We start from the raw sequence: 10514 nt of genomic DNA, 5'->3' as shown, positions 1-10514 counted from the left end.
AGTTGGTGTTTAGAGTCATAACAGTGTGTACCACTGAAACACAGTTGGTGTTTAGACTCATAACAGTGTGTACCACTGAAACACAGTTGGTGTTTAGAGTCATAACAGTGTGTACCACTGAAACACAGTTGGTGTTTAGAGTCATAGCAGTGTGTACCACTGAAACACAGTTGGTGTTTAGAGTCATAACAGTGTGTACCACTGAAACACAGTTGGTGTTTAGACTCATAACAGTGTGTACCACTGAAACACAGTTGGTGTTTAGAGTCATAGCAGTGTGTACCACTGAAACACAGTTGGTGTTTAGAGTCATAACAGTGTGTACCACTGAAACACAGTTGGTGTTTAGACTCATAACAGTGTGTACCACTGAAACACAGTTGGTGTTTAGAGTCATAACAGTGTGTATCACTGAAACACAGTTGGTGTTTAGAGTCATAACAGTGTGTATCACTGAAACACAGTTTGTGTTTAGAGTCATAGCAGTGTGTACCACTGAAACACAGTTGGTGTTTAGAGTCATAACAGTGTGTACCACTGAAACACAGTTGGTGTTTAGAGTCATAACAGTGTGTACCACTGAAACACAGTTGGTGTTTAGAGTCATAGGAGTGTGTACCACTGAAACACAGTTGGTGTTTAGAGTCATAACAGTGTGGACCACTGAAACACAGTTGGTGTTTAGAGTCGTAACAGTGTGGACCACTGAAACACAGTTTGTGTTTAGAGTCATAACAGTGTGGACCACTGAAACACAGTTTGTGTTTAGAGTCATAACAGTGTGGACCACTGAAACACAGTTTGTGTTTAGAGTCATAACAGTGTGGACCACTGAAACACAGTTGGTGTTTAGAGTCATAGCAGTGTGGACCACTGAAACACAGTTGGTGTTTAGAGTCATAACAGTGTGTACCACTGAAACACAGTTTGTGTTTAGAGTCATAACAGTGTGGACCACTGAAACACAGTTGGTGTTTAGAGTCATAACAGTGTGTATCACTGAAACACAATTAGAGTAATTTTTGTTGGTCTAAGCTGATTCATAGTCTGTGTCTGTGTAGAACAAGCAATAATTATTTTCAAAACCTTTTGGTGTTACAGTGAATAAAAAGATTCACACGTTCACATAAAAATCTTATAATCTGAAGCCTTTTCAGAGTGACATGCTGTATGTTAATAAAATACAAGGCAAGAATATCACTAAATTTGGAAACTTAGGTACATTTTCCACTATTTAACAGAATTCAGCATAATTATTATTAATATATAATTATTATATATTATTATATTATTATTATATTATAATTATTACATAATTTTTAAGTAATAAAAATTCTTTAAGTAATAAAACCTTTTCTCTTAAATTCTTTGATTTGAGTTTTATTAAATTACCTTGTGCTTGTGAACCTTGTCCTAAATGTAAGAATTTTTTATAAACCTTTTCTTGCTTGTGTCTGTGTTTATACAGTACTAAAAACTATAATAATTGTAATTATATTATATACTTACATAAAGTTTTATGCTCTTTTGTATTTCTTTTCAAATGTTATTCATAAGAATGAACCACTCCCTACTTCCTCAAAGGAAGAGAAGAGAACCACGTCAGACCGACCACAGGGTCACAGACACGCAGACTTCGGGGTGTGAAACCTCCACGCTGGTAACCGTGTTTTAAACAGTTACATCTGAGATATTCAGCGTTAGATCCCCTTTGGGTACCAGTGTGGTGCCAATGTGCTAATTCTTGAGCGGAGTGTTAAGTGGTTAAAAACCAAATTGTTAAAATTCCTGGTATTGCTATTGCAAAGGACTGTTAAGTGAACTGCTGCCCCCTAATGGCCATGAACAACAATTACAAGTAGCAAACAAGGCAGGTGTCACTTCTGCTGGAGGACTTTGAAACATGACCTGAAGGTGCGAGAAAAAGTGTGAATAAAACTTTATTTAATTATTTCACACTTCAAACGGACAAAATGGAAATACATTACATAATATACAAACACAACACCCACACATACACATGAAACTCAATATTTAAATTTACATTTACATTTATGGCATTTAGCAGACGCTCTTATCCAGAGCGACTTACAAAGTGCTTTGCATCTGATCACAGAATTCATCCTAGGAAATAGTACAGATAGGCCAGAATTCAAGATACCATTGAGTCAGACTACTACTAAACTACAGGAGTCAATATCATTACCTAGCGTTTTACAAGTTAGACATTTGCCAAGAAGCACAAATAACCATAGACAGACATACAATTTAAGAACAACGGCAAGTGGTATCAGCTGAGTTAGTGCTCTGGTAAGAACTCAACAAACAGGTGAGTCTTCAGTCTACGCTTGAAGATAGCAATAGACTCTGCAGTCCTAGCAGCTAATGGAAGATCGTTCCACCATCTTGGAGCCAGGACGAAGAATAGTCTGGAGCTTTGTCTTCCATGTCTTCCAATATTGAAATATTTACCATGCAAAGGTGAATTAAATCCAAATCTTGTCAGAATGTTTAAGTAAAACAGTGAGTTATAAGTACAACTTTTGTAATCAACCTTAAATCTCCAGCATTGAATTTTCTAAAATATTTCTACTTGGGATCTTGATGCCATGGTAGAAGAAAGCTACCTGCATTAGACTGAGTACACTGAGTGTTACTGTAGGAACGTGTTCAGCCATGCAGTAATATTCACAAACAAGTCAGCAACTGGCCATGACGTTAGCATGAATGTTGCGGTGTAACAGATGGGTTGTGTTGTGTCTAATAGTGCGAATGATTGATTTTGTACGTCATGTAAGTCTGTAGTTCTTATCAGGAAGAAAAATGTTCCCTCTCTTTTTCAGTTTGCATAGTGATGGACATTTGAATACGTGACGTTTCTTAGACTTAGTGTGGAGAGCAGAGGGGCTGCGGGCACTTCACGTCCTACAGACGAGGGCGTACAGACCCGGAGAGATGAGCCCCACCACATTCACACTGCTGCTGCTCTCAGGTTCGGAGTGTGTGGTCTGGAGTGTGTGGTTCAGAGTGTGTGGTCTGGAGTGTGTGGTCTGAAGTGTGAGTTTCATAGTGTGTGTTTCTGAGTGTGATTCAGGGTGTGTGGTTCAAAGTGTGTGTTTCGGAGTGTGTGGTCCAGAGTGTGTGGTTTAGTGTGTGGTTCAGAGTTTGTGGTTCAGTGTGTGTGGTTGAGAGTGTGTGGCTCAGAGTGTGCGGAGTGTATTTATGAACATGAAACTTTGTCAGGGCTTCAGTTGTAGTTTGGCAACACCTCTTTTATGTCTTGCTGCAAATGTGTGTTATATAGAGGTACATTATCAAAGACTTCAACAAAAATATACATATTTTAAAATATTCTTAGTTTTTTGTTTGCAGCTTTAACGAATGTACACTTTAATCATATTTTGAAGCGGTTGTAATAATCTCTGTTCTTCTGTTTAGATGTCTTTGCTCTGTCGTACGCTCAGTCTCCAATATACCACTACGTGAACCGCAACGTAACGTGGTACGAGGCTCAGAGCACCTGTAGGGAAATGTTCACTGATCTGGCAACCGTGTACAGCAAGAGTGACATGGACCGGCTGATCCAAGTGCTTCCCGACGACAGCGATTCGGTGTGGATCGGCCTCAGGAGGAGCTGGGTCTGGTCTTCGGGAGAAGTCGTGTCCGCCTATAGTAACTGGAAGCCGTCAAACCCTAACGAGGGGAGTGCTCAGGCCTCGTGTGCGGTACTGACCAGTGAGGGGTGGCAGGACTGGTATTGCCTCACCTACACATACCCCTTCGTCTGCTATAATGGTAATCCATCCACTGATATCTGTACACTGGTTTCCACCCACTACCTGCTAGTGTTCATTTTTCTGACCTTATCCTGATTATTCATGGTGAAGCACATTTTACTGTGGAGCTCTACGACAGAACTGATAAAACACTGATGTAATGTGATAAATGTAACATGCTATTTTGAACAGATTTGGTAGGGAAATGTACTAGTGTAATGGATGGACCTCAAGGTGACGCTGAAGATGACAGAGCAGAGCAGGTCAGCAGGTCAGCAGGTCAGCAGGTCAGGACAATCTGGTGCAGCCACCGAGCAAGAACTCAAGACACGGAGAAGTCACGGAGATCCACAAACCAATGAACGGCAAAAGAGCTCAAATCCTAAGCCCAAGATTGGAGATTGGAGCAACAGCTGTACCTGGTTTCCGAGCCCTGGACCGGGGTTAACAGTGCTTGACAGAGTTGCACTGTGAAACAATATTTTGTGGAAAACTAACCAACAAGTTAAAACGTGACAGATGAGTTCAAATGAAATTGCGTTGTCAGTATAACTGATTGTTAAATTAATTTTGTAATGCCGTCTCTCAACAGACACGGCACCTTCCGGCTCAAGGTTCATCCTGCAAACCTCTGCAGTGGTTTGGATAGATGCCCTGACTTACTGCAGACAACAGTACACAGACCTGGCGATATTCAGTAGCAACGATGAGGAGAAGGAAGTAATGAAACTTCTCTCAGCGAAGAACATCAGCAAGGCGTGGATCGGACTGATCTCCAGTCAGTGGTCCGACGCGGCTTTGACCACATTTCGCTCCTGGGCAGGTGATCAACCGGGAGAGGGCACGTTGCTTAACGGATGTGCTGCCACATCGAATAACTCCGGGATGTGGAACTACAACGACTGTGCCATGGACAACCCCTTCATCTGTTACGGAAGTAGTAAGTACCTGTGATCAGTCCTATCACACTAGTGCTGTAACCTCCGACATCCGTAAGAGAACTTAACCTCTATCCCAAATCCAGCTAGAAGTGGAAGCAGGAAGTTTGATCGTTATATCATATTTGACTGTACGTTTCTAGACATTTTGAAGTTGTTTCTCATGAGTGAAATGCTTTGTAGACTCACTGTGTGTCCTAGTATGAGCTGTTTAAGCCTCCATGAACAGCAGTCGAAATCAGGGGTGTGCACAAACATTTAAGGAGCTTTTTTAACACGACAAAAAGACCCAACCCACCGATTTAGGTGTCGCCTGTCACCATGTACCTGAATGGTGTAAGATGTGGTCATTTAACTAACCACAAGGACACTTTTAATTTGTAAAATTACTATATACAGTAAATGTGTTCTAAAATCACTGAAGGTCCATTTATTTTTCTCCACTCATTCTTTATTCCCCCTTTTTTTTTGCATAACTCCATCCTCCCATATCCACATTTATTGAACTACTAGGCTGTACTAGGAATTACCATAATAATTTTCAGTTAGCGTATTAGCATAGGTAATTCATGTTCACGAGCTTTTCCTTCTAGTCACATTTTCGTTTTTCCATCAGAAGGGCCACTCAGGCAAAGAGAGCAAATAGGTTGCTTGGCAACTTTAGCACAGGCGTGTGCACATGCTTCATCAGAACCTCACACGTTGACACACCCGTCCTCTGCTTTGAAGGTGACGCTGTGAGCCTAGCGGACTGTGTGTTCCTTTAACCTTCCTGTCTTCTACAGGTAACCCACCTCAACGTCGACAGTACCACTTTGTGAACAAACCCATGACGTGGACCCAGGCTCTGCTGTACTGTACGGGAAGGTTCAGCGCTCTGGCTACGGCCGACAGTGTCGGGGATGTGGTTGGCATGATGAATGCGGTGAATCTGCTCTACAACGGTTCCGTGTGGATCGGACTGAGCAGAGCTTCGAGCGCCACCTGGGCCTGGTCTTCCCGAGACCTGCTCGACTTCAAGAACTGGGACACAGGGAGGCCCAATGGTACCGGAAGTTGTGGCGTCAGCGTCAGGAGTGTCTGGCGTGACTACAATTGCACGACACCTCTGTATTTCGTGTGCTTCCAGGGTGAGTTAACAAAACCTTCCAGACCAAGTTTACAACATCAGTGTGAGAGAAAGTTTTTAGACCATCCGTACCTGTTGTTTGTATTTCAGCAGGCACTGAACTCTTATTGTTTTTGCGTTCAACTGGGTGTTAAGTACTGTTGTTTTTATTTTTCAGCGGGTGTCGGATACATTGGGGTTAATATTTCCAAAAGCTGGCAGGATGCTCAGAGTTACTGTCGACAGCAGTACACTGACCTAGCAACCATCAACTCCCCTTGGCAACAGAAGCTGCTGACGGGCATATTCGGTAGAGGACTGGCTGTCTGGGTCGGCCTGTTCCTGGACACCTGGCAGTGGTCTGACCAATGGAGCCTCTTTTTCAGAAACTGGGCCGTGGGACAGCCAACTTACGTAGCTGGGAACTGTATTACCATGATGACAAATGATTCGGGGAACTGGGCCGATGCTCCGTGTAACACGGAGAATCCTGTCATGTGCTACGGAGGTGAGTCCCAGCAGCTGGGTGCACTACAGGTGGACAGGTGTGGAATCAAGGCCACGTTTATTGCTCTCTCAGTTTTGACATGCACTTGAGGAATGCTTTGATTGCTACATTAAACTCGATATCATACATTAAACTCAGAATCCTACATTAAACTCGATATCATACATTAAACTCAGAATCCTACATTAAACTCAACAGCCTACATTAAATTCCACATCAGTCAGATGTTTCTGACACCTTGTTAGTTGAGATCACAGATCACACTAATACCCAGCACTTATGTCTTAGTTGTTAAAGTAAATTTGAAATCAACTTGGGATACATCTCCAACATTAACATAACATTGTACAGAGACCTACAAAACCTGTGTTTGCGTTGGTGGTGACGTCTGTGCTCTTACAGATGTTGACAAGCTGAAGAGGAAGCAGATCATATCGGTGAATGTTTCTTCTGATGGGACAGCAGATCTAAACAACCCAACACTGCAGGCAACAATGTTGAACAGGGTAGGTTCTCATACAACATCTGCTTTATGCAAATGAGAACTCAGAGCAGTCTTTCATTGGGCACTGTTAGTCACTTTAGTAAACATTTATTCAGATTCATTCGTTTGGATGTTTGCTAATATATGTCACTGCATGGTTTCACAGGTAATGATTTGTTGTGATATATAGATATCTGTAGTATTGCACAAACGCTACAACACTATCATGTCATTGGTGGTGGTTAAGGCCTCAAATTGGTAAAAAAAAAAAAAAAAAACAACCCACGTTAAGACTGATTAACCTACAGTAAGCCTCAAATGAACCTGACTGTTATCTAACTCCAGCTCATACCAAGAATATGACCCACCTGAAGACTTTGAAGACTAGCACCTTTGAAATCATCTGTCTCCTGAAACGCATGGCTTTGGTGTTTAAATCGAGGTGTTTCTGATTCATGCATGTCTTCTTTCTGCAGATTCAGCAAGCACTGAAGATACAAGCATCTGATAAGAATGCAGCTGTGAGCTGGATACAGGAACCTTCTGGAAAGGTGTTTGTGCTGAAACCGAAAGTTATACAAAATAACCACGGGTGTTGATTTATTGTATACAAATATATATTTGGCTTTAGGAGCTGTGGTAGGGCCAGGGTGAGAACCAGTGGAGGAATGGGTGGAGGAATGGGTGGAGGAATGGGTGGAGGAATGGGTGAATGTAGGTGATGATTCAGCAAGTTGGTGGTTGGGACTGGGGTAGTGAATTTGTGCTGTGATTGGTGGGTGTGTTATAATTGTTTAATTAGTGGGTGTGGTTTAATTGGGTTGCCTGGGTACCAGACAGAACGCGACACTTTTTACTGTAGGTTATGGAGTATTTCAAAATGTATTTAGGAATCATAAAACTAGCAGCTGTGTCTGTTTTGGCTATGTGTCCAGGGCACTGAAAATACAGCACATCCCTTCTTGATGTCAACAGTCTGAAACTGATTAACTCTTATTACCAGTAACCAGAAATTAACACTCATAAACTTATATTATTATGGTCTATCTGCATGAGAATTTACTGTGCGAATAAAAAATAAAGTGAGTACAGTCACTTTAATAAAGAGGACAGGAGCAGTCGTGTTGATGGAGGTGTGTTTCGTCTTCACTGCTTACAACTCATAGAAACAAAGACAGAAAATGACTTGGAAAATATTACCATAAGAACAGAATTTTCAGGTATTTGTTCAGATGTAAATGTTTGATACATTTTGCCCGATTTTAGTTCAAGAAAAAGTTAGGTGGAAATCTTAAAATAATATTTTTTGCTATTTTTTCAATGCTGATATTTAAAGGTTTTCTGTTATGTGTTATCATAGCGTAATCCTAGAAGTGAATGTTGTTTGTAACACTAATAATAGTTATACAGTCATTTAAACTACTTTAAGCTGTTAAATGCTGTTAGATATGACAGTCCATCTGTTGTTTGCCAGCGTGTATCGGTTTCCGAACATAGGCGCTGTCTTGGCTGGGGGTTTTTAGGTGTCTGATTGCTCTCAACACACAATTACAGATAAATAATAGCAATTAAAAAATAAACAGTGGTGTTCCTGATACATTCATCACTCGTATAACTGTGGTCACCTCTGTCCTTTTCATCACCTTTGCTATTTCACTAAAAACACTTCCTGTATTTCTTATTCTGCATCACTGTATAAAATGCCTTTAAAGACAAGATGATCTAACAGTGTGTGTGTCTTGTGTGACCCAGTGTGTGTCTGGGTCCAAAGCAGCAGAACTGGTAGAACTTTACTGTGGTGGCCACATGTTGGTGGAGAGAGAGAGAGAGGGAGAGAGAGATTGAGAGAGAGAGGGAGAGAGAGATTGAGAGAGAGAGAGAGAGAGAGAGAGAGAGAGAGAGAGAGAGAGAGAGAGAGAAGGACACCCACACACCACCTTCCTGCAACCTGTAAATCAGACAGGAATGGATGTTACTGTTGGTTTGTGTGTGTGTGTGTGTGTGTGTGTGTGTGTGTGTGTGTAATTGGCCTGTCTGCCCCTGGTATGGTTCTTTTTAGTGTTTTTAGATTGTTTCGATTGTTCTTTGGTTAATAAACAGTGTTGTTGACTCCCTGGTGCTACAGACTTACTTCACCCTCTCAATCATCCACCTCCGTCTCTCATCCACCCACCTCCGTCTCTGTGCTCCCTCCCTGCCTACGCCACTTCTAGATTTTATCTCTGTCTTTCCTCTTTATATTCCATGCTCATCTTAGAAATCACTCTCAAGACGAGATCCACTCCCAGCCAATGAGAGACGGCCTAACAGAGAGACAGGTCGAGGGAGAACGAGACAGCTCAAGGTGCAGACAGACAGACAGACAGACTGGTGCAGGGGTAGAAGGATGGATGGTTGCTGTGGTGATCTGTCGTTTGACCTCACTGTGTTGTGTTTTTCTGCGCAGAGGTCACGGCGCTGTGGTTTGCCATTGTCAGAGTGAGCAGTTCCTCTTATTTGACAGCTACGTCCTTGGCGTGATCCCACTTTGCAACTCAAATTTGCAATCTAATTTGGAACCTTCAGACGCTTGTCTGTGCTACACAGAAAGCCCTTCAAATCATCTAATATTTGAGCCCTTTAAAAGTTAGAATATTTGAGCACTCAGTTGTTAAGCACTCTGTAGATGTTAAGTAATAATCACATCGCACTTAATGAAAAGATAATACCCTGGTGTGCTGTATTAACAGCAGGTAAAACTGCAGATTTAACATGTATTATAATTATTGGTATCGTCTGGGTTTGTGTGAAGTAGTTTTGATGTAATAGAGATTGAAAGTACCACGTTCATTCAAACTGACCAGATTGGACTCTGTCATATTGAAATTAAACTTTTGTCACAGGGCAAAATATGATACCACTGCATACATGTGATCCTTTTAGCTGTTTGTGTAGGAAAAACCTTACAGGATCATTATTTTAAAACACCAGTAAGTTCTGCTAAAATGGCCCCTCTACATGGAGATGTTTCCCACTGAAATACTTGTGCACAAACGGAGAGAGTAGTAAATATTTCTGCATCAGTAAATACAGGCTCTCTCTCTGTTCATTTAGGACAGGACAGTTTAATTATCTAATGGTAAAATGATCATATTTTGTACCACAGCTATTTAAAAAATTGTAGTCAAAATGTAAGAAGTTAAATTTAAAGAAGTACAAATACTTGTCACTTAAGACACAACAGAATTAATTTTACTTGTAAAGTTAAACATTTGTATACAAATTACCAGAAAGGTCACTGAAAACTATTCAAAACTGGGTACTGGATAAGGGTACTGCAAACGTTTATGTTAACCATCAACTGTACTGGTGTTAACATAAGATTTACAATCACATTGAATAAGAACCATCGACTTTACTGCAGTTAACATCAGATTTATGATCAGACTGAATAAGATTCAACTTTACTGCAGTTAACATCAGATTTATGATCAGACTGGATAGCTGCTGTAAACCTTAATGTTGTTGGAACATGTTCACAATCAGACTGGATGAGAATTGTAAAGTTTGCTGTTTAAACACTGCCACACGACCTAAACGTGCACTGCTGTTTAAACACATTGCCCATTCTCGCAATTTGGACTCATCTTAAAATTGATTCTAAATTATTTTTCTCTCCAATCTGCATAAAATACTAAAAGACGATGCTAAACAACCTAAA

At 41.0% G+C, this 10514-nt stretch overlaps 2 protein-coding genes across 2 annotated transcripts; both read left to right on the top strand.

The window, feature by feature from the left end:
- The first annotated feature begins 2918 nt into the window (after positions 1 to 2918).
- Positions 2919 to 3872, top strand: LOC143483323 (L-selectin-like). The gene is made up of 2 exons (XM_076982166.1): positions 2919 to 2992; positions 3439 to 3872. Exons 1-2 carry the CDS (start codon positions 2956 to 2958, stop codon positions 3870 to 3872), a joined length of 471 nt encoding a protein of 156 aa, XP_076838281.1. The 5' UTR covers positions 2919 to 2955.
- Positions 3873 to 4434: 562 nt separating this feature from the next.
- Positions 4435 to 7463, top strand: LOC143483261 (macrophage mannose receptor 1-like). The gene is made up of 5 exons (XM_076982085.1): positions 4435 to 4716; positions 5500 to 5844; positions 6001 to 6330; positions 6733 to 6836; positions 7291 to 7463. The coding sequence occupies exons 1-5, from the start codon at positions 4500 to 4502 to the stop codon at positions 7411 to 7413; spliced, it is 1119 nt and encodes a 372-aa protein (XP_076838200.1). The 5' UTR covers positions 4435 to 4499; the 3' UTR covers positions 7414 to 7463.
- Positions 7464 to 10514: the final 3051 nt, after the last annotated feature.

The sequence above is a fragment of the Brachyhypopomus gauderio genome, chromosome 19, assembly GCF_052324685.1.
Source record: "Brachyhypopomus gauderio isolate BG-103 chromosome 19, BGAUD_0.2, whole genome shotgun sequence".
In the NCBI taxonomy this organism is placed as follows: domain Eukaryota; kingdom Metazoa; phylum Chordata; class Actinopteri; order Gymnotiformes; family Hypopomidae; genus Brachyhypopomus; species Brachyhypopomus gauderio.
Note: the sequence above shows the minus strand (reverse complement) of the source record. Positions and strands in the feature narration are given on the sequence as shown.